Here is a 25110-nt window from a genome sequence, read left to right as displayed (position 1 = left end):
GTTTAACATTTTTGATGTTGGGGAAAAAATCGTTACTGGGGCACCTGGGTCACTTAGTCATTAAGCGTCTGCCTTTGGCTCAAGTCATGATCCCAGGTTCCTGGGACTGAGCTTTGCATTGGGCTCCCTACTCAGTGGGAAGCAAGTGTTCCTGGGTGGTTCAGTTGTTAAGTGTCTGCCTTTGGCTCAGGTCGTCTCAGGTCATGATCCCAGCATCCTGGGATGGAGCCCTGCATTGGGCTCCCTGCTCAGTGGGGTGTCTGCTTCTCCTACTCCCTCTGCTTGTGTTCCCTCTCTCGCTATGTCTCTGTCAAATAAATAAAATCTCAAAAAGAATCCGTACTAACCATTATCATTAGTGGTATTTTCAGACAACTTTATTATATTTTTGTTTAAGGAAATTATGTTCCAAATGCAGATTAGGTGACACAGTCTAATACTGAATCACCTTCTTCTAATTCTTCTTTTTTTTTTTTTAACTTATTTGAGAGAGAGGAAGAGTACGAGTAAGGTGAGGGGCAGTGGGAGAAGCAGACTTCCTACCCAGCAGGAATCCCGATGTGGGGCTCGATCCCAAGACTCTGGGATCATGACCTGAGCCGAAAGCCGATGCTTAACCAAATTAGCCACCCAGGCATCCCTAATATTGAATCTTCTGAAATTGAAAGCAGTGTACTTAACCCTGAGTGAGTATAATCCCATTGTCAAGTTATATCAGATACAGAACAATGAGGGGGAAGAGAATAGACTTAAGAATTAATTTGCTTTAATACAGTTAGGAAAGGGCCAAGGCATTAGTGTGTGCTCTTGGGGGCAGTGGATCTCATAAGGCCTGTACTGTGACATCATGATTTCAAAAAATAATTTGCTTTGTAAGCATTTAACTAGTCACCTAGACTGAAATTTTTCCATGTTGGGGGATTCAGAGTTTAAATCTTTAGGGGTATCTGGGTGGTGCACTCACTTTAAGCATCCAACTCTTGGTGTTTGCTCTGCACTCAGTGTGGAGTCTGCTTGAGATTCTTTCTCCCTTTCCCCCTCTTGCTTGTTCTTGCTCGCTCGCTCTCTCTCAAATCTTTTTTAAAAAATCTTTAGATATTTATATTTTGTGCATTGAAATAAGTGTTAAGTACAAGATACTCCAAATGTTGGATTATCCCAACATAGACCATTTCGTTATGTAATGCTCACCTAAAATATATTACCTCAGTACCCTGGATTTTAGTACTATAAGCAGAGTATGCTAACTATCTTACCCAAATGATTTTTTTTTTCTTTTTAAAAATTTTTTGAGAGAGAGATCACGAGCAGGGATGAGGAAGGGTGGAGGAAGAAGCAGATTTGCCACTGAGCAGGGAGCCCAGTGCGGGGCTCCATCCCAGGACCCTGAGATCATGACCTAAGCTGCAGGCAGACGTTTATCCAACTGAGCCATTCAGGTGCCCCCTATCTAAATGATTTTAAGAGCACATTATATTAATGGTTTTTTAAAAAATTGGTTCAATCAGACCTGATGGATTTATTTTAAAGAAATGAATCTAAATATGTATATTTGAACATCCCAGCTTTGTATTTCTGACACAAACTCAGCTGCTTATTTTATTGAAAAAAAGCTATGTCTGATGCTGATTTTAAGATACATATTACTGATTTAGAATTGAAATTCAACTTTATCAATTATAAAGAATAAAGTGAAATATAGTGTAAAACATGGTTGTGTGTGTATGTGTGTGTGTGTGTGTGTGTATGTATGCATAGCTAGGAAAAAATGTTCTTTAAACTCTTATCACAGAATGGCTAAAGAAATATGTAATTCCACTCACATTCTTCTAGTTTGCAGCATTGTTATGGGGAACATCTCTAGAAAGGAAAATTTTAAGTAACAGAGCTTTATTTAATGGATATTTTCCTAGAGTATTCAAAGGGGGGTGATTTTCACTGAATGAAACATGTTCAAGGCTTCCAACATGTGAACAAATGTCAGAACAGTCATACTAACTGAAATTGTCACCAATTGCTCACATTAACTTTTATTTTTATCTTTTGAAGAATCTGTCCCTTTGTACAGCTGCCCTCATGTACATACTGAGTAGAGATCGTTTGAACATGGATCTTGATAGAGCTAGCCTAGATCTCATGATTCGACTTCTAGAACTGGAACAAGATGCTTCTTCAGCTAAGCTATTGAATGAAAAGGACATGAACAAAATCAAAGAAAAAATTCGAAGGCTCTGTGAAACTGTACACAACAAGCATCTTGATCTAGAAAATATAACGGTGGGTTTCTTTTTTCTACTGTAAAATGAAAATTACTTTCAGAAAGTTTTACATTAGTACATTAGCAGATGTGTGACTTTGGAGAAGTCATTTAACCTCTTGGTCAACAATTGGGCAAGTTCTTCTAAGGTTCAGCTCTGAGGATAATTCTGTTCCGTGTCTGAAATTCCTGGATTAGTCCATCTATATTTAGATTTTTTGCCAAATTTTCTACTGCATTTTGTCTATCTTTTTTCCTTGGGGGGTGTATGTGTAGGCGTCAGGAATAAAGATTCAGAGGATTTCTGAGGGCCATTTGAGTATTCACTTACTCCAGAGTATCTCAAGGTGTCTGATTAACTCTTCAAGGGCCCAAAACTCAGAAGGAAGTTTCCTAGGCACCTGCCTTTCCTGGAGTGATGGCTATAGTAATATTGGGGTCATGGCCACTAGTAACTCTTAGATGACTGTGTTGTTTCTGGTTGATTACAGTTTTCCTTTCCTCTGGCTTTTTTTACTTATAGAATCAGTAATATCCCCACAGGTTACTAGACCAAAGAAGATAATTAGTCTTGTTATTTTGAAAAAATAAAATTATCTTTTTATATATAACCTTTCAGATATTCCCAGTATTAAAACTGTATAAATATTGTTTTTTCTACTGCCTACTAAACTGAAAACTGCAGCATTTACCTCAAAAATTAGAGAGTGCTTTGTGCTCGTCAGCTATGACTTAGGGGTATTGCTCTGTTTAATTAAGGTAGAATAGGATATTTGTGTAAAGTGGGGCTTGAGGGGAAAGGCAAGATGCAGAATTGAATGTATTCAGTACATTAAAGTTGGAAAAATAGCTGCTAGGCTCAGATGGTGGATAGATGGTCAGATTGTACCTCACCAGACTATTTGTATACTATGTTTAAAATATATTTGTAATTGAAATATATTTGTAAATATATATTTTGTCATTTATTTTCTTTTAACATTTTTATAGCATATACAGATTTTTTAATGATACAAAAGAATAAATTTGAGATGATTTTTATTTGCTGCATCATTGAATAAGTATACCTTTCTTGCAGGGGTTTCCTATGTTATTCAACATTTTATAGATTCTTTCCAGGCATTTGCTGTTAAATATATATACTTGTCCATTGAATTTTCTCTGTGGTTTGATAAATTTATTAGGATGGTAAATAACAGTATAGTAACTTTCTTATATCATGTTAAGTCATTTACTTACATGATTAAAACCAGAACACAGTTGCTAAGTTTAGGATGCCTCTTTTCCTCCCAACTTCAGCTAGTCTTGAATATTTTATTTGTTTTAAATCTTACAGTAGACATTGTTTTGTACAGTGATTGTCCCTCTACACATCAGTTTTGGATTTTTATTAATTACTTCTTCCTTGAAATACATTGTTATTCCTGATGTGCCATGGGAAGATAATTTAAAATATTATAGTGTTTTCATCTATAATTCATGTGACTGAGAGTTAACAGTTGCTCATTAGTATTCTGATTAATGATTTGTGCTTTAACTCTTGGAGAACTATTCCAGTTTTCATATAAAATGTTTGAATTGTAGGCTATTTTTAATTGCTAGCTTATGAGTAGGCTTTATGAATATAGCCTAAAACATCAGACAGCCCTTTTTATGCTGACAGAAGACAAATTAAAATCCCTTTTTAGCATACAAACTTAAGATTTTTTGCTATATTAAGTTCAAATTACTGTCCCCTTTCTTCTTTAACAAAGAAAGCCTCATTAGGCTTCAGTTTTATTACTACAGTGAGTCTTGAGCTAATATACCTGAATTGATCTTATTAAATTACTTTTTCAGGGATTTAGAATAAGAATTGGGCAAAATGGAATCTTTCTGTAGTGATGATTTCTAGTTCTTTATTTGTCACCTTTGTGTGTGTGTAATAGACTAACATAGTCTAGATCTCTTCTAAATCTATAATACTAAGATTTTTGCTGGTAAGCTCTGTTTTTTCTCACTTCTCGGTATCTGTCTTCAGTTCTAGATAGGCCAGGAGGACTTAATGTAAACTTGTATCTTTGAAAGGATAAAAGCTTTGGAAAGAAAACCAGGTCTTATCAGCCTTCTAATTTTGTTATGCTGATATTCCTTATTGCAGCAGGAACCAGACTGTTCTTTATTGGTGGGTGTCCCATGCTTTTAAAAGGAAACACAGTAAGAGAGAAAAATAATGATTAAAGGCAAATCAAGAGAAAGAAAAACTCCAGTCCAGTTGTAACTTTGAGCTTTACTGCTCTGTGCTGCTTCTAGTGGTGGTCTCCTCAATCATTATTTATATATAATTTTGTCATGATAGCCACATGATGTATATCCAAGTTGCCAACCCTGCATACAAAGTTTAAGACTGGTGAATCTGAAACCCTGAAAGTAACAGGATTTTTATTCAGAATAAGTAAGGAAATACATGGAATAATAAGAAAAACAAGGAACTTTGCAAGGAAAGTAAAGAATAATGGACGGGGGACTCACTTTTGGAGAAATACAGTTAGCTTATAAATATGTGGGAGAAAATGTGTAAGTTTCCTGTAGTTTGAAAAACTCAAACCAAAGCAGTATCTTTTTTTTTAACCATTTGGCAAAAATGTAAAGTGATAACTAGTGCCACTGGCTTCAGGGCCTCTGGTATGTACAGACTTTACTCCTGTAATTAAGTTAATCTAGTATAATGATTTATAGTTCATATATATGCACTTTGATTTAGCAGTCCTATCTGTGCCTCTGTACTAAAGACCAAACAGTACCACCATTTATTTTATTGAATTGACAAATGGTAGACTATTTTTAATAAGGATTCTCTCTGTGAAAACAAGCTGGTGGTTAAAAGTATTTAACTTAAAGACTATTTTGATAGACATTAGTTCAGTTTTACTTATAAAAGCTATATTATATTATAAAGAATACTCTGGGCTGGTAGCATGCAGTGAACTTTTCCAAAAAACAGTCTCTTAGAAGTGTTGCCTCAGGATTTTTGTTAAGAGTCAGTATTTATTAATGATGCCTCTCATTTTTAGACTGGGCATTTAGCTATGGAGACCTTGCTGTCCCTTACTTCTAAACGAGCAGGAGACTGGTTTAAAGAAGAACTCCGGCTTTTGGGTGGTCTGGATCATATTGTAGATAAAGGTATGACATAAACACGTGTAATATTTTTATGTGTTAATTTTAACCTGAAGAAAATATTCTGTGTATGTACTTCAAAAAATTACTGCATCGATTTAAAAAATCTTCTTTAGGAGCATCTTGCAAATCTTGAACTTTTAAAGGAAAGGCCATTAGCACTTTGATATTGGAGAATTATGGAAATAATTATAATAAAAGGCTCATGTATTTCAACATCACAGAGTTTTATAAAACTTAGAATAAATAATGTTCAGAGAGGTTCCAGCATACTTCATATGTGAACAGATGGCTTTTAGTGTTAGCTAAGGGGATAGATATTGAGGTGATGAGACCTGCTAATTTTATATCCATTTCGTTTCTCCTAGTGAAAGAATGTGTGGATCATTTAAGTAGAGACGAAGATGAAGAGAAACTGGTAGCCTCATTATGGGGAGCAGAGAGATGTTTACGAGTTTTAGAAAGTGTAAGTATGGACAACTATGTTGGGAAAGTTGTTTAATTTAATTATGATTGTGTGTGGGAGACTATCATATTTTACATTAAATATCCCCAAAATTTTACTTTTGTTAATCCAAATTGAAATTGTTACACCAATTAAGCAGCCAGTGTTAATGAACAAGTTTATTTATCAGTTTAGTTTATGTGTTTCGTCACTCTTTGGGAAACCTTGCATGTCAAGTTTGTTTTTATTTCAAAAGGTTATTGTTCTTCCCTTAATGTGGAATTCTTAAATATATTAACTTGTTTGTGGGAAATGATAGTTAAGAGCTGTCAGGTTTTGTTTTTTAATTAGTAAGGATTTCCTTGATTTAGCTGTTTGGGTCACATGGTTTATAATCACAGCTTATGATAATATTTGGCTTTGAGGAATGATACTCTTGAACTGTGTGTGCTATAAGTATATTTGTTAATTTGACTTTTATGAATGATTTAACAGAGTTCAGTGTAGGGTTACAAGTTATGCTGCCAGTGTGTTTCAGAATGAATAGATTGTGTATTGACCAGACTGGATTAGTAACGTACTTTTTGAAACATCTTTGGTAAAATAACCTAGTGAGAATTAAAAGTTCCTGAAAAGACAAAATTGAAAATTGTTCTTTCTAGCTTTTAGAGTGCTTCAAGTGCCTCAGATTAAATAGATACCATTTTTTTATTCTAAATGAACCCACTTAGGACTTTATTAGTTTCTAAGTTAGAAACTGCTCTTTTCTGACATTCAGAGTGATTGGTAATTCATGATCATGAATGTGTAGTGCAGAATGTGTTACTTAAGAGCAAGCAATTTTAACAGTGTTTTTTGCTTTTGTAATAAAGGAATAGCTCTCGTATTTTAAATCTGGGAACATGTTGGTTATTCCCTTAGATGACAAGGGCTGATTCTTATATTTTTTGTCTTTAATAGTACAAAGAATATATATTATATGTGAATGAATGAAAATTATGGATGCCACAATTATTTCAAATTTTTCCCTTTTAGGTAACAGTGCATAATCCAGAGAATCAAAGCTACTTGATAGCATATAAAGATTCACAACTCATTGTTTCTTCGGCTAAGTAAGTTTTACTTAAATAATCATGCTGTTAATTGGGGTTGATCAAGTATCTAACTCTGAGTTTCTGGTCAGGGTCATGAGATCGAGGTCCATTGTTGGGCTCCACACTCAGCAGGATGTCTGTTTGAGATTTTTCTCTTTCTCTCCCTTTGCTGCTCTTCCTGCTGTGTGCTTGCTCTCTCGGCTTTCTAAAATGAATAATTTTTTAAAAAACATGTATCATGATATTAAAGCATTTGAGTTGACCATAAAGGAAATATGATTGCTTCGCCTTCTTTCATAAAATACTTCTGTCAAGTTCTGGGAACTAGAAGTAGTACAGTATAGTACAAAAGTTAGGAGTATACATTCTGGAGCCTGAATGAGTAAATGTGGATCCCACCTTCATGACTCCAGCCCTGTTACCTAGGGCAAGTCATTCACTTGCTACAAGTTCTTCAGAAGGGGGTAATAATTACGTTTACCTACCTGAGGTTGTTGTCACAATAAAGAGATCATATATATGCTAATATGTGTTAAACTATTTATGAAATTTTAAAAGATATGTTTGTTAAATATAATGTGTATGTGTAATTTTACATATTTTAAAATATTTTAAATGATGTTTAAATGTCTCATATATTGTGTAAAGTACCTATTAAGGTATTTATATATGTAAAGGCCTGAACAGTTCTTAGCCTAGTAAGAACTAAGTGTTAATCCTTATTTTTATTGTAAATGACCTTTTCTAAACTAACCCTCTTCTGTCCTTCATACCTATTTTTCCAGATCTCCATGCAGGTCCCCCTATTTCACTCTCTCTCCCCAATTTGCATGACATCAGACTAATGCCATCACCTTAGTTCATGTAAAATTTCCAATTCTGACTCCAATCTTGGCTCGAACTTAGTACAACAGGTTCTTCCTGGTATCTCCATCCTAGTTCATGATATTTCTGCCCTAGTTCTCTGGCTTCCAGCCTATCCAACACAATACCACAGTGGCTTAACTTTTGAAAAATAATCCCAAATGCCAAATCTCTGATTTCTTATTGTCTTTGAATGTGTATCCAAAGTCCTTGGAATAATATCAGAAGGCCAGTGTAGCCTGACTCAACTTCATCTGTTTTTTTAATCTCTTATTTTGGTACATTTCAAACATAGACAAAACAGTATGATAAATCCTGATGTACAGGCCATTCAGCTTGAATAATCACCACCCATGGCCGATCTGTTTCCATCTGTAACCCTGTTCATAACCTTTCTATATTATTTTGAAGCAAATTACAGATTTTATATAATTCATTAAGTACTTGAGTATATATAATCTCTTAAAAAGAGGACTCTTTATTTTAAAGATTTTACTTATTTATTTGACAGAGAGAGAACAAGTAGGCAGAGGGGGCAGGGAGGGGGGGAAGCAAGCTCCCTGCTGAGCAGAGAGCCCAGTGCAGGGCTCGATCCCAAGACCCTGAGATTATGACCTACGCCAAAGGCAGAGGCTTAACCCACTGAGCCACCCAGGTGCCCCAAAAGAGACTGTTTTAAAAGATGTGACCACAATACTATTTTCATACCTTATAAATTATTGATTGCTTAATATTATATGCCCAGTCAGTATTCAGGTTTCCAATAGTCTCAAATTTCTGGTAGTCTTTAGTTTCCAATAGATCTGTATGTTTCCCCTCTCCTTTTTTGCCTTATATTTGTAAATTTTCTATCACAGTTAGTGCCCTTAAGTCATGTATTCTAGTTGTTTGATACCAGAGTTTTATCCTCCCTTACCAAGAATTTGCAAGTTAAATCAGTTTATTTCTTTTAAAATGTCTCTCATATACTTTATGACCCCTGACAGGTATCTTCCAGAAGGAGGTAGGGGCGCCTGGGTGGCTCAGTCGGATGAGCATCTGCCTTCGGCTCATGTCATGATCTTAGGGTCCTGGGATCGAGCCCCACATCGGGCTCTCTGCTCAGTAGGAGACTGCTTCTCCCTCTCTCTCTGCCACCTGCTCTCTCTGCTTGTTTCTCTGTCAAATAAACAAAATCTTAAAAAAAGAAACAAGGAGGTATTTAATACAACAGTTTTCATCTCTTTCATCTCAGATGTTTTAGAAGTGGTAGTGGAGGTCATAATTGGATGTGTGTGAAATATCACTCTTTTGGCTCTTTGAACTTTTCAGTAGGACCCTGATAAATGCAGAGAGAGCATATTGAAAGATTAAAATGGTACACCCCTGTTATTCTTCCCTCATTTACCAACTTAGACTGTGATTTAGTTCATTACTACTAAAGGCAGTTAACAATAACAGCATGGTAGTTCTGGCTAACATCTTCAAACATCTAAACACCAAGTTATTTTATATTAGACATGAGAAACACCTTCCTAAATAGGGTACATTTTAAGGAGAGGCTAGAGAGGCATTAGATATAGTGCAGTTTTCTTTAAGGGATTTGTATGGTGTATATAGTACATAAGGAATCAACTGACTGAGTCAGCTTCGTGTCTAATAGACTTTTTTAAGTGAATGGAGATCTGGTGATTTAAAGAGAGGCTTCAGAAATACTAGAGTCACTTAAGGATTACATTTCCTTGTTATTTTGGATAGCAGCTTGAGAATCCTTGGGATGTAGCTGATACCCTATGTGGCTGCCAGGAGACAGGTCAGTTAAATGACCTCATGTTAAAAAACATGATTAGCTCTAATGTTGATGAAGTATTTAATACCATCTATTTATAGTTATTTATTATGCATTATTAACATAAATAATACACTGTACTGCTAAGAGCTTGCATCTTAAATGAAAAACATCTGAATGAGATTCAGAAATGTCCAGTGTTAGTTCTTATAGGTTTTATCTTGTGTGGGGAGGGATGGTGGTCGGTCTGTTTTGTTGGACAGATTGGTAAAATGGGAACAACTTTAAGTAGTACAGATGTAAACTTCTGCAATGAGTTCATAATTTTAACTTCCCTTAGATAAATTAAAATTATCAAGTTTTCTCAAAATTTAGCAGTGTGTGGGACGCCTGGGTGGCTCAGTGGGTTAAAGCCTCTGACTTCGGCTCGGGTCATGATCCCAGCGTCCTGGGATCAAGCCCCACATCGGGCTCTCTGCTCAGCGGGGAGCCTGCTTCCTCCTCTCTCTCTACCTGCCTCTCTGCCTCCTTGTGATTTCTGTCAAATAAATAAATAAATCTTAAAAAAAATTAGCAGTGTGTTATTAGACACATTTGGTATATGACTGAATAGTTTATACATTATAGCTTCTGGAGTAGAAAGAGGAATTAACTTTGCAGCATTTATGAGAGATTTAAAATGTTAAGGTCCAAGTAAATAGAAATTCTTAGTATAACTAATTTTGTTTAGCATAATAGTCTATATTTTGTTTCTCTTAAGAGCATTACAGCATTGTGAAGGATTGATTCAGCAGTATAACCGTGCTGAGAACAGTATATGCTTACCTGACAGTAAGCCTCTGCCTCACCAGAATGTAACCAACCATGTGGGCAAAGCAGTTGAAGACTGCATGAGGGCCATCATCGGGGTGTTGCTCAATTTAACTAATGATAATGGTAAGTAATTTAATTTTCTACATGTATTTTCACTGAAAGCTTATATATTACATGTAAAAACAAGTTATTCCCCTTGTTTCTTAATGTAGTGATTTTTTAATTGCCATCGTATAATTCACTTACTCATGTATAGATGTAACTACTTTAAGGGTTAATATTTTTAGGACCAGCCTGGTAGCTATACGGAGGCACCCAGGAGCCTATAGTTGGTTGGGCAGCTGCCTCCTGCTCAGGTCATGATCCCTGGGTCCTGGGATCAAGCCCCGCATCAGGCTCCCTGCTCCATGGGGAGCCTGCTTCTCCGTCCACTTGTATTCTCTCTCTCAAATAAATAAAAAGTTCTGGGGCGTCTGGGTGGCAAAGTTAATTCCTTAAGCCTCTGCCTTTGGCTTGGTCATGATCTCGGTCCTGGGATTGAGCCCCACATCAGACTCCCTGCTGGGCGGGGAGCCTGCTTCCCCCACTCTCTGCCTGCCTTTATGCCTACTTATGATCTCTGTCAAATAAATAAATAAAATCTTTAAAAAAAAATTTAAAAAGAAGTAGCTACATGTTTCTAACCTTTAAGTTCTATGTTAATGAATATTGGTTATTAGTATCACATAGAAGAATCAGTAACAATTTTCACATTGTTAACATTTCTTACTTCAGAGTGGGGCAGCACCAAAACAGGAGAACAGGATGGCTTGATTGGCACAGCAATGAACTGTGTGCTTCAGGTTCCAAAGTACCTACCTCAGGAGCAGAGATTTGATATTCGAGTGCTGGTGAGTTGGAGTAACTGTTTCAGAAAGCAGTATTTGATCTATTGAGTTGATAAACTTCTTAGTTTGGGGTTTAAGAACCAACTATTTGATATATTGTGGATTTCACTGGATTCCTTGTGAACACACCTTAATGTACAAAAGAAAGCTGTGAAGGTTTCTGTGCAAAAATTAAAAGTATAAGAACTAAAGTAATGATTTTTAAGAAGCGGTGAAATCATTGGGAAGACCATTATCTTACATACTGGTTTTTAACCATTTAGTGGGTGGTAGAACATTAAGTTTCTAGCTGTCAGCGGAAGTTACATGTATTATGTTGATGTGCTTTTAATTCTCACCTGTGGTAATATGCATATTTTAAATTTTGTAGGGCTTAGGTCTACTGATAAATCTAGTGGAATACAGTGCTCGGAATCGGCACTGTCTTGTCAACATGGAAACATCATGTTCTTTTGATTCTTCCTTCTGTAGTGGAGAAGGAGATGATAGTTTAAGTATAGCTGGACAAATTCATGCCGTTCAGGCTTTAGTGCAGGTAAGTAACAACTTCAAAACAAGCGAACACCTTCAGTTTGTGGATTGTCCAACTTGTTCATCAGTTGCACCTTTCCCTGCCTCTCCCTTCTTCCTCCCTGTGTGTGTGTGTGTCTGTCTGTCTCTCTCACCCTTACCAGTTCACTGAGAGGCACACTGACTTAGAATTTATACCCTTCCTTACTTTATTCCAATGACAGTTCAACTGTAATAATAATCACTCCTTAGGCATTATTAGTGAAAAGCAGAAACAAAGCGTATTTGTTGATGAATCAAAAGATTTTTTTTTTTTTAAGATTTTATATTATTTGACAGAGATCACAAGTAGGCAGAGACAGAGGAGGAAGCAGGCTCCCCACAGAGCAGAGAGCCCGATGTGGGGCAGGACCCTGGGATCATGACCTGAGCTGAAGGTAGAGGCTTTAACCCACTGAGCCACCTGGGCACCCCAAAAGATTTTTTTTTTAAGATTTTACTTACTAACAGCCATTGAGAGAGGGAACACAAGGAAGGGGAGTGGGAGAGGGAGAAGCAGGCTTCCTGCTGAGCAGGGAGCCTGATGTGGGACTTGATCTTAGCACTCCAATACCATGACCTGAGCCAAAGGCAGATGTTTAATGACTGAGCCACCCATGTGCCCCTCAGAAGATTTTTAATAACAAATTAGGAATGAAGACCCAGCCCCAATCCTATCCAGTTCAGGTCCTTCAAGCATTTACTTTTTGGTCTGATCTCTGTCTAGTACTTTTTGTTCCTAAATATTGGGCCATAACTTTCCCCTTTCCCAGGTGAGGGAATACTTTTCAAAGTATATCTGTAGAGTAATTTCCTGGCTTAAGAATTATGTCAGTCACCTGGATGACTCAGTGGGTTAAGCTTCTGCCTTCGGCTCAGGTCTTAATCTCAGGGTCCTGGGATGGAGCCCCACATCGGGCTCTCTGCACAGCAGGGAGCCTGCTTCCTCCTCTCTCTTTGCCTGACTCTCTGCCTACTTGTGATCCCTCTCTCTCTGTTGAATTTAAAGAAAAAAAAAAAAAATTGTGTCGGGGGGCGCCTGTGTGGTTTAGTTAGTTAAGTATCTGCCTTTGGCTCAGGTCATGATCCTGGAGTCCTGGGATGGACCCCAGTATTGGGCTCCCTATTCAGTGGGGAGCTTGCTTCTCCAACTCTCCCTCTGCCCACCCCCGACCTTGAGCTTTCTCTGAAATACATGAATAAAATCTTTTAAGAAAAATAATTGTATCAATATGTATTTAATATGTCTTTAAAACTTGATGTCTCAGATGTTATAAGAAACTGATAAATTATTAAACACTAAAAAAAATAACTTAAAAAATAAAAATTGAGGGAATCCTAGGTGGCTCAGTCAATTGAGCATCTCCCTTTAGTTCAGGTCATGATCCCAGGGTGGTCCTGGGATCGAGTCTGCCATTGGGCTCCTTCCTCAGAGGGTAACCTGCTTCTCCCCTTGCCTTCCTGTTCCCCTGCTTATGTGTGCTGTCTCTGACAAATAAAATAAAAATCTTTAAAAATTTTTTTAAAAATTGCTACTTCTGTGGGGTGCCTGGCTGGCTCAGTTGGAGGATATGTTGCTCTCTGTCTTAGAGTTATAAGCTTAAGCCCCACATTGAGTGTAGAAAATAAATAAACTTAAAAAAAAAAAAAAGGTAAAAATTGATGTCCCCAATACACCTGATCCCAGCCACTAAACATAGCCTCTCTCCTCAGTTTACACTTCTCCCAAAAAGCTGCAAGTGAGTTTTTGTTTCTTATGGTGGGCATTGCAGTTTTTAACATTTTTTGCCAATCTAATAGGTTCCTAAGTACCTTTGTTATTTCTTGGCTTTAAATGACAATTTGCATATGTTCAGAATTGGTAGTGAACTGTCTACTTCATTGTTTCTGAAACCTTTGCTACCCTGTTAATCCTTTGGGCCTTTTTGAAACTAATAATACCTGAAAGAAGGTAATCCACAACAACTTGATCTTTTTCTGATTCATAACTAGGACCCCATCATTCTCTTCTCAAATATTTTGATCTCAGGAGTTCTTTTACAGTATTAAAAATTACTGGGGACTCCAGAGAATTTTTGTTTATGTGTGTTTGATCTATTGATATTTACTGAATTTGAAATAAAAACTGAGAAAATGATAAAACAAAGACACTCCTTCCATTAGCCATCAGAGCAATAACACAATCACATAGTATGTAGATCCTGGAAAACACTGTACACTTATGAGAAAATGAAAGAAGGCAGTAGTAGTATAGATCTGATTTTGACCTCATAGATTCTCTAGAGGGGTTTTGGAGATCCCTAAATTTTAAGAAATTTTAATACCACTTTTATATAAAATTCAAATTTTATTTTTTTAGGGGTATTAAAGTTTATATACCACTGTTCTCTATACTCAGCAAATTTTTGAGATCTACTTGGCATTTGCTTTGCTGGTGGTAGTTTTTAGTAACTTGGAGTTTTTCCCAAATCATACAAGTAAATGCTTTCTATACATTCATCTCTGTACCAACACAAGGAAAATAAAGTACATGAAAGCAAGGAATTCAGTGGTTGCCTTTTAACTTAGTTTTCATTGTGTACTTCCATTGTTAATAATATTAATTGAAGTTCAGTTCTGAGTTCTCTTGAGACCTTTTACTTTTTATTTTTACTGGTGCTTGTTTATCTCTTTATTTATTTATTTATTTTTTAAATATCTATGAGAGAGCAAACAAGTAAGCTAAGCCCGCAGGGCAGATGGTGGGGAGGGGCAGAGGGAGACACAGAATCTTTTTTGTTTTTTTAAGCTTTTATTTGTCAGAGAGAAGAGCACTCACACACAGGCAGGGGGAGCGAGTGGCACCCAAGGGGAGAACCAGGTTCCCTGCTGAGCAAGGAGCCTGGTGTGGGACTTGATCCCAGGACCTTGTGTCATGACCCAAGCTGAAGGCAGACTTTAAACCCACTGAGTCCCCCATGTTTATCTCTCTAAATTTCTTTCTGAAGAGGCCATTTTGCTTTCCCCAGTATTAGTTTTATTTAGTGTCCTTTCTTTCTTGATTTATTCAGTTTGCTCAGGCTTAAGAAATTTGCTATACATCAAGTTGGTATTTTTTGCTTGAATTATCCTGTCATTATTATGCAATTTAAGGGCAGGTGTTGAGATTTGCATTCTTAAAAACAATGCCTGTATCATTAGTAGATATATTTAGTTTACTTGATTGAATCACAGTAGCATTTATACTTTCCTTTTTGCCTTCAGTTGTAGAGCAAAAGTTCCTATTATTAACTTACCCTTTTATATTTTTATATTTTTTTTTTTTTAAGATTTTATTTATTTATTTGACAGAGAGCACAAGCAGGCAAAGAGAGACAGGGAAGCAGGCTACCCACTGAGCAGAGAGCCCGATCTGGGGCTCGATCCCAGGACCCTGAGACCACGACCCAAGCCTAAGGCAGAGGCTTAAACCACTGAGCCACCCAGGCACCCCTAACTTACTCCTTTTAACCAGACCGCATGCTTCTTAGGGTTAGTGATCTTAAAAGCAAACATAACTTTATATTTGGGTGCATACATGTTACTTGATGTTCTTTTAATGACCTTCAAAAATAATTTTTATCAGCTATTCCTTGAGCGAGAACGAGCAGCCCAGTTGGCAGAAAGTAAAACAGACGAATTGATCAAAGATGCTCCCACCACTCAGCATGATAAGAGTGGAGAGTGGCAAGAGACAAGTGGAGAAATACAGTGGGTATCAACTGAAAAGACTGATGGTACGGAAGAGAAACATAAGAAGGAGGAGGAGGAGGATGAACTTGACCTCAATAAAGGTACATTTATTTTAAATCGTGTATTCAAATTCAGAATGTTTTCTCCTTTATTTATTTATTTATTTATTTATTTATTTATTTATTTATTTATTTATTTATTTATTTATTTATTTATTTATTTATTTGACAGAGATCACAAGTAGGTAGAGAGGCAGGCAGAGAGAGGGGGGAAGCAGGCTCCCTGCCAAGCAGAGAGCCTGATGTGGGGCTCGATTCCGGGATCCTGGGATCATGACCTGAGCCGAAGGCAGAGGCTTTAAACCACTGAGCCATCCAGGCGCCCCTGTTTTCTCCTTCTGAAACATTTTTAATTCATGTATTGTCATAATCTTGCTATTATTTTATGACCTCTCTAGTTCAGTGTAGCAAGCTTTAGTATTTCAGTGCTTATAGGAGTTCTTTGCTGGCTTCCTAGCAGTGAGGAAGGCACACATGCAGTGCAGGAAAGGTCTGCCTTTTCTTCCTGCTCTGGCCTTTCTTTAATCACCTGAAAAGAGAGTGGTTGAACAATAGGACTCCTAAAGGTTTTTACAGTTTTGAAATTTTGATTCTTGTATGAGCCTCACTTTATAAATTGAGATCTATTATCATAAACTACGGTAATAGTTCTCAAATGGTATGTCGTGGCTTGGAAGCACAGTAAGGAATACACTGACGGAGATGTTACATTTATTATCTCTTGTCAACAACTGGTATTGGATTTACTGGTTATGCAAGTACTGCAGGATAGTCATTTGTCACCCAGGTTATAAGATTAAATAATGTTTAGCCTCAACCAAGCTAGGAAGCAAGTCCCAGCAAATGTTTTTTTCTGAGCCTAGTCTTGTTCTCTTATGCCCACTTTTCCACTAATGGCATTAGTTCTGATATTGTAAGAAATTGCTGTTCCATCTTCTAAGTGTTCATGTTTCCTTTGGCATAATATTTTTGGTTGCTTAGCAGTTTTTTTTAATAACAGCTCTGTTGGGGTAAGTGTTAGCTTGTGAGGACTACTGTAATGAAGTACTGTAGACTGAGTGGCTTAAACAGCAGACGTGGGTTTCCTCACAGTTCTGAAGGATCCGCATGTCAGGGTTGGTCTCAGGCTTGACTGTCCAAGCTTGGATTGTAGATGACCATCTTTTGCCTATCTTTTTAGATAGTCTTTCCTCTTTGTATATCTTTTTTCTAATTTCCTGTTATGGAGATGGCAGACAGAGTAGGCCTCCACCCCAGTGACCTCATTTAAACTACCTCTTTAATTAAACGCTCTATCCAAGTGTAGTTGAACCCTGAGCTACTGGGGATTAGGAGCTCAACATATGCAAGGAGTGGGGCCATAGTTCAGCAGGTAACAAGGTAAAATTCACCTTTTTAAAGTGAATAATGGAGTGGTTCTCAATACATTTACAAGGTTGTGCGACCCATCAGCACTCTGTAAATTTCAGAACATTTTCATCACCCCTAAAAGAATCCCTATACCCATTACCTTCTGTTCTCCCCTCCCCAGCCAGTGGCAACCACTAATTCTGTCTCTAGATTTGTCTTTTCTGGACTTCTCATGTAAATGGAATAATATGTAGCCTTTTGTGACTGGCTTCTTTCATTTAGCCTAATCTTTTCAAGGTTCAGTCATGTTGTAACACGTTATTAGTACTTAAATGCTTTTCATAGCCAAATACTCCATTGTAAGTGTGTACCACACTTTATCTAGTTATCAGTTGATGCATGTTCGGTTGTGTCCACCTGTGGCTCTTAAGAATGATGCTGCTGTGACCTAGCATTCATGTACAAGTTTTTGTATGAACATATATTTTTACTTCTCTTGGGTGAAAGTGCTGGATTATTTGTTAACTCAGTGTTTAATATTTTAAGGAACTACCGTGCTCTTTTCCAAAATAACAGCTTCATTTTACATTCCTACTGCCCATGTATAAGGGTTCTGGTTTCTCCAAATCCTTACAAATAGTTATTCGTCTTTTTTATTTTAGCCATCCTAGTGGGTGTGAAGGTATATGTCACTTGATTTGCAGTTCCCTGTTGAATAAATAGTGTCAAGCATGGTTTCACATGCTTTTTGCTCATTTACATATCTCTGTTGTCTTTTAACTTTCTTGATAGTGTCTTTTTTATCGGAGTTTGTCACATTTGGTTTAGGGGTGTTAACTAAGAAGCGGTTTCCTAACCCGAGGTCATAAAGATTTAGTCCTTTATTTTTGTGGAAGAGTTTTATGGTATTTGTGCTTTATATTAAGGTCCCTCTTCCATTTGCGTAATTATTTGTTAATTTGTGTGGATATCCCATTTTCCCAGCACTATCAATGTTTAAGGAGTTCTGAAGAAAAGATAACTAACAGAATTGTTGGTGTTCTGGGTAGGATTGTTTTTTGTTGTTGTTGTTTGGTTTTGGTGATATACTGTTACAGTTTTGTGTTTAAATATTCTCAGCCCTTCAGCATGCTGGCAAACACATGGAGGATTGCATTGTGGCCTCATACACAGCACTACTTCTTGGGTGTCTCTGCCAGGAGAGTCCAGTAAGTAATAGTTCAGTATTGTTTTATGTGTCTTAAAAAGATATTCTTGTGACAACTTTGTACCATCACCTAATTAACTTATGTATTACTGTATTTTCCCCCCTCATGTTAAAACTTCCAAATATTTGGTAAAATTTTTTATAATTGCTTATTATTTTAATTTCATGATTTTAAAGGTACATTCCAAAACAAAAGTTTAATGAGAAAGTTTTTGATGAATGAATTGATTTACATGGCTTTCATTGAAGTAAAAGCGTAATATAAAACCTATGCTCAGCTGGTGTAAGATGGAAAAGTATAGTCTCAGTGATATTATGTGCTCTTTATCTTTAAACCCTACTGTCTTGTGGTAGGTCTCCTCCTGGCCCCATGCTGGCTCTGGCTGCATGTCTCTTCTAGTTAAATAATGTCCAACAGAAGAAGGCGGCCTCTTCATGTCTGTTTCTTTTTAAGAGCAGTGTTTTCTTCCTTCTGGGATCGCTCCACACCCACTGTACCAAGTAGAGTTCCCCTTATCTTGGCCAGCATTGGCTCATGTGACTTTTGACTTACTGGCAAGGAAAATAGGATTATTAAAGATTTAGATGATGATAATTTCACTGGTAGTATTAGTGTCCAGTTGGTGGGGTTGAGTCAGCATGGAAGCAGAGGGTTCTGGCTGTTGGGACAGTCATTGGGAGGACTTCTTAAGGGAAAGGTCTAGTGGAAGAGCCAAATTTTAAAATGAAAAGGAGGTTCTTCTCCGTAGGAGCCAAGGGCATTCAGGAGGCAAGAATGGAAGTCTGTTCTGTAGTGAAAGGGTTAGCTTCTCTTTTGTGTTTTTTGTTTTTCCTGATTCCCTGTCTCTTCCATATTTATATTACAGCCAAGCTCTGATCTAAATGCATAGTAGCCTGCTCCACTGTGACCCTTGCTGGCACCATGGGTTTCAAGAACAAGACCAAAGTTCTCATCATTGCTGTGGAGGCCCTGCAGGATCTTTATCCCCTTTGCTGAAATCTTTTCAGTTCAGTCCTTATTTCCTTAAAGTCAGAGCTTTTAAGGGCAAATGAGAAACATGCATCAAGCAAAGGGAAAGAGGGAGACGCACGTCTCCAAAAAATTATGGGCTTACTATTTAATGACTTTTTAGGTATTCTATTTTGCACACACCCTAGTTTCAGTTGTGTTTATTTATTTATTTATTTATTTATTTATTTATTTATTTATTTATTTGACAGAGATCACAAGCAGGCAGAGAGGCAGGCAGAGAGAGAGGAGGAAGCAGGCTCCCTGCTGAGCAGAGCCCCCGATGCGGGGCTCGATCCCAGGACTCTGAGATCATGACCTGAGCCAAAGGCAGCGGTTTACCCACTGAGCCACCCAGGCGCCACCAGTTGTGTTCTTTTTTTAAAGATTTATTTATTTATTTATTTATTTATTTGACAGATCACGAGTAGGCAGAGAGGCAGGCAGGGAGAGAAAGAGGAAGGGGCTTCCCTGTCAAGCAGAGAGCCCGATGTGGGGCTCGATCCCAGTACCCTGGGATCATGACCTGAGCCGAAGGCAGAGGCTTTAACCCACTGAGCCACCCTGGTGCCCCAAGTTGTGTTCTTTTTTTTCTTTCTTTCTTTTTTTTTTTTAATAAAGATTTTATTTATTTATTTGACAGATCACAAGCAGGCAGAGAGGCAGGCAGAGAGAGAGAGAGAGAGAGGGAAGCAGGCTCCCTGCTGAGCAGAGAGCCTGATGTGGGACCCGATCCCAGGACCCCGATATCATGACCTGAGCCAAAGGCAGTGGCTTAACCCACTGAGCCACCCTGGTGCCCCAGTTGTGTTCTTTTTTTAATAATAGGTATAGACATTAACATGATACTGGCACATGTGATTTATCTATGGTCATTTTTGTCATGTGAATGTCATGTACCTATTCATCGGTTGTCTCTTTTTTCTAAAGAGATCATAAGGTCCTTAAGCTCTGGGCAATATTGTGAATTCATAGGACTCTAGGTGTCATTATTGCCTTGTGGGGGGTCATTATGATTACCTGCTCCCCTCCCAAATAAAAACTGGGTGATAAAATGTAAAGGAAATTGGTTTGCTGAATGTGTAAGTGGAAGAGATGAGAAAGCAGGTCATTGTACTATAGTAAAGGCTGCTTAATGGAAGCCCAGGGGATTGGGTCGTCTTCCATTGCATCTTGGAAGCTGTATAGTTTCCATCAGGATTGCCCTTATGACATTCATCTGGTGCATTGCAGTGGTCAGTCTCCTCACTGGTCTTTGTCTTTTCTGCTCTCTTGACTCCATTCCTGAAATCTTGGACACTGCCACCACAGCTGACTTCCCAAAGAGCACATCTGATCACTAATCTTTACCAATCTTTCTTGGTTTACCATCAGTTAGTTTACTGCTACAAGTAAAACTTGTTAAAACTGCTTCTGCTTTTTCTAAATCTGTCATACCCATTGGGTATTTTCTAAATTTCCCAGATAAGCCATGCTATTTCTCATTTTTTTAAGTTTATTTAAGTAATCTCTACATCCAATGTGGGGCTCAAAATCCCAAATCCGAGACTGAGTTTTATGCTTTTCTGAAAGAGCCCCTCTCATTTTTTCTTTTTGTACCTGCTATTCTCTATTTAAGAACACATGCTATGGCTCCCCTTCCCATGCCCCAGCCACAGTATGTTGGATTCTGTAGAGAATATTGACAGAAAAGGGTTTGATTATTGAGGGTTTCACTCAAAACTTCGGGTCTGTTCATTTATTTTGTATCATAGCAATGCAGTTCTCTTCTGAGTGGCCTTTGTAGCCACTGAAGCTACTGCTCTTCCTGCCCTCATGCTGTCTTCCTGGAATTGTTTAAAGACATTCTTAAACCCAGCTTTCCTTTAGCTGTGTAGTTTCCATTGGGATTGCCCTATAACATTCACCACTCCAGTGATTGATGTTGCATAATTTAGCATATGGTTACTTAGTAACATTCATTAGATCTTTTCTGAAACTGTATTCATACTATTTTGTTTATCATTTCAAAAGTACATTGACAAAAAAATTTTTTTAAAAAGAGAAGGAGGGATGCTTGGGTAGCTTAGTCAGATTGGTTTTATATATGTGTGTGTATATAGCAGTGTCCTCTGCTGGCATTGCTGACATTCTCTCATGAAACAAGATTATCTTTGGAAAGATCTGGTTAATTCCCAGCCTACATAGGAACATGAGGATTTTTATTATTCCATAAGCACCAGAGTACATTCTCAATTTCCCCCTTATTTTCTTGACATTGCTTCCCACCCCAACACACATATACTCAGCAGTGCATTTTATTCTTTCAGGCATTTTTCTGTATACTTAACAAAAGTAAATATGGATACAGGTGTAGCTTTTGCCAGTTTTACCTTTCTGAGCATGGGATGGAGTAGGGAATGCACACATACACACACACAAAAGCAGAGTTTAGGAGGGTGGAAATGGCAACAGCATATTAAACAAGGAGGTCAAGGACCTTGTAGAAGTTTGGAAGAAGGTATGTGCCAAAACCAGCAACACAGTGCAGGGTGCAAACTCCTGTTTTCTGCCACCTGACCAGTATATATTTGATCTCTTTTCTCAGATCAATGTGACCACTGTGCGAGAGTATCTGCCAGAAGGGGATTTTTCAATAATGACAGAGATGCTCAAAAAATTCCTGAGCTTCATGAATCTTACTGTAAGTAGCTTCTGTGGTCATAAATATGATGCATTAATGACCGTAGAAATGAAAATCCTGTATGGCCCTCATGACCAGAAGCAAAAAGGGATTTTCTTGTGATGTATTGTTTTAAGATAATAGAAGAGCAATATATTTGGCCATAATAATTAACAATTATCAAAGCCACCATTTAATCTTAGTGTTTTGATTTGTAGTGTTCAGTTTAGTGAAGCTAGAAAAATTTAAGCTTTGATTTGATACTTGTTAAATATTAACTGTTACTTCCTGTTTCCCCTCTCCACACTTCCTTCAGTGTGCTGTTGGAACCACAGGCCAGAAATCTATCTCTAGAGTGATCGAATACTTGGAACATTGCTAGCTGCTTTACCTTTGCTTCAGGTGCTCGGTAATGCTGGAGCTATTCTTAGACAAAGAAAAGTCATGAAAGAAGTCCTTGAAGATATATCAAGAACATTCATCAGTATCATTCATGTTTGGATTTTTAAGGCCACCTGATTTCTTCGTCATGCATTCTGCATTTGCTAAATGACAGTTACTACATCAATCTGCAACTATCAAAAATGAGGGAAAAGGTTCAGGCTGTTAACAATTCCATGCAGTATTTAAATACACTTAACTTTGGCAGAGTTTATACTCTCCCCTTGTTCTCGGCAAGTTCTAAGGGGAAAATTTGTGCTGCTGTTAGTGCAACTGCTGTGTATGTTGAGCCACTGTTGTCATGCCAGCCAGGTGCAAAGGCAGCTTAGCTACTGAGGTATCGAATGTTTTGAGGACATTCTAGACAACAGCTTAGTTCCTTTTTCAGGCTCATTTGCTTTTGCTTTTTTGTTGAATGATTCCAATCGTAAATAAAGCTTTTAATAATTTTGTGAATTTTTTTTCGTTGTTGTTCCCTGAACTACTGTCTATATTTAAAATTAGATGGAATCCAAAGATACAAGGGATTAATAGTATATTTTTTTATTTTTGATTTGGTTTGGGTTGTTGAACTCTTTTTCACTTTTGAGACCATAACCATATTATCATACCATGATGAATCGTAGCTGTAGACACAAGAAAACCGACAACAGTTTGATGGAATATTATGTAGGCTGATATGCCCTGTTTTAAAGGATGAAGCAAGATAGACAAACCCAGGGTAGTTTCAGCTTAATACTAGAGGAGGCTCTTGAAACATTAAGTTTTGAGGGAGGACTCTCTAGATATATTTTCTAATGTTCAGTACAGTCATATAAGGAAGCTAAAACACCAATGTGGAATTCATGTTTTCAGATAATGTGTATATTCTTCTATAGAGTGACAGGATCAAATGCATAAACGCAAAGCCTTAAATTGCTGGTTCAGAGAAGATCCTTTTTTTCATTCAGATTCTTAGTTCATAGAACAATGTGTTTGGAAAATAGTCATGGAACACACAAAACACATATATTTAATTTCACAACATTGCAAATCTTTGTGTTAATTATTATTCAGTCCACTGGTTAAACTTTTTTGTTGTTGTTGATTGGGCCTGAATACAGGCTTTCCAGAGATTTCTTCCATTAATACTTTTAAATACCTTTCAGGTAGTTATATCATGTTTCTTCATTGGATTTGTAAAACTTGAAGCCATAAAAAATATTAGTTTGGTGTGTATTGAGGAAAATAGCTTAAAGTCTAACTGTTACTCATTTAGACTTTGTTATTTCCTTGTATAAAGTGACAAATCGGGGCTCTTGTATCAGTGCCAGCTGTAATGTTTTTTAAATGCAGTGGCTGCCTTCTATTGTCTTCCTATTTTTGATAATGCAGATTGTTGGGAAATCTATAAGGAAGTAACTGATTCCAGGCAAATTGTTTTCTTCCTCCTACCCACCCAACCCCCACCCATCACCTTTTAACAGCATAGTTATGCCAGTGTAACTTGGGAAAGATTGAGGTTTTATTTGCCCTGAGTATAAAAGCTAGCTTAGCAAACTTTTAAAAGTATATCAATAAGTGATATTCATAAAATTGAATTAGTTAGATATATTTTGTTTAATAATTATAAAGTGCATTGATATTTATTAATCATTGGATTTAGGAAGAGGGACAGATTTTGGTAAAAACTGACTTGTGGCAGATGGTAAAGAATATTACAAAATGTTTGGATGAGAACAATCAGGGCGAACTATATTTTTCTGTTACACTGGTAATCATTTGAGAATTGATTTACCTCAGTGTTTAACAGTTTTTTGTTTTGTTTTGTTTTTTAAATAATAACTAATTGTCAAGCACTGATAGAGATGCAGACTTTGGTGGGGGGTGGTGGGGGAGAAATCACCTCACCAGCTGCAGTGCATTTGTGTGTTTTTAACCCTCAGAGAACTCTGCATTTTAGGGTACTTGAGGCTGACTTGCAAATTAAAGTTTTAAAGTAACCTTTTTTTCCATTGTAAATATTTCTGTAAATACTACCAATTGGAAATTAGAACAGTAGAGTACTTTTCTGAATCCAATCCTATTTTTATTTTATACAGTATTTCTCAGCTGTGATCTTTGGAGCAAAAGCCAACGGCAGGAAAAAAATAGTTTGTACCAGTTTCATGAAGTATGTCTTTGGGTTTTTGTAAATAATTTTAACTCAAATAAAATTGCTACTTTCAATACACATGTTGTCTTTAACATAAATCTATTGAACTGTTTTGGAGGAAGAAGTCTCATGAATTTGATACAGCTGACCAAGGGGAAACATGATGTGTTATGTGACTTTCCCTTCAACATACACATAAAAACCAATTTTTGTTAAACATTATGTACTTCTCCATGTTCTTAATGCTTTTCTAAATGTAATGCCAGTTCTCAGAAACACAGGTTCATTGAGGATGATGACTTTCTACTTGTATAGTTATGCCCTTGATACATTTAAGTTAGCTGCCTTAGTCTTTTTGCCTGAGTATGACCCAAAACTTTTTTTTTTTTTTTTACTTTTTTACAGTTGCTTTTTAGTTGTTCAGTTTTCTTCTTGTCAGACTTTTAAGTTTCCTGCATGGGATACAAGTGGATTCCTCAACCTCTCCTTACTGCTTTTAATCACAAAACTAGATTAAAGGATCTTCTGTGAGTTCCCATCCACTTTACCCCTTCCAGCCATAAACAGTGTATAACCCTGTTTAAGAGTGCAGACTGTGGATCTAGAAAGACCTAAACCATATACATATATTTGGAAACCAAGTGCTGATGTATGTTCAAGCAATTTCCCAGACTTTTATTCTACTTACTCAGCTAGAAGAT

The 25110-nt window shown here is 37.1% G+C and overlaps 1 protein-coding gene across 2 annotated transcripts in view; it reads left to right on the top strand.

Moving 5' to 3' along the window:
- The window catches only part of WAPL (WAPL cohesin release factor), an 80584-nt gene extending 56097 nt beyond the window's left edge, over positions 1-24487 (top strand). For both annotated transcript variants that reach the window (XM_082718006.1, XM_082718007.1), the window contains exons 9-19: positions 2050-2277; positions 5311-5422; positions 5785-5882; positions 6897-6973; positions 10348-10523; positions 11175-11290; positions 11658-11822; positions 15441-15648; positions 18076-18164; positions 21760-21855; positions 22151-24487. In XM_082718006.1, coding sequence (XP_082574132.1) covers positions 2050-2277; positions 5311-5422; positions 5785-5882; positions 6897-6973; positions 10348-10523; positions 11175-11290; positions 11658-11822; positions 15441-15648; positions 18076-18164; positions 21760-21855; positions 22151-22216 — 1431 coding nt within the window. In that variant the 3' untranslated portion in view covers positions 22217-24487. The remainder of the gene's footprint in view (positions 1-2049; positions 2278-5310; positions 5423-5784; positions 5883-6896; positions 6974-10347; positions 10524-11174; positions 11291-11657; positions 11823-15440; positions 15649-18075; positions 18165-21759; positions 21856-22150) is intronic.
- Positions 24488-25110: the final 623 nt, after the last annotated feature.

This window comes from Mustela nivalis, assembly GCF_964662115.1.
Source record: "Mustela nivalis genome assembly, chromosome: 2".
In the NCBI taxonomy this organism is placed as follows: domain Eukaryota; kingdom Metazoa; phylum Chordata; class Mammalia; order Carnivora; family Mustelidae; genus Mustela; species Mustela nivalis.
Note: the sequence above shows the minus strand (reverse complement) of the source record. Positions and strands in the feature narration are given on the sequence as shown.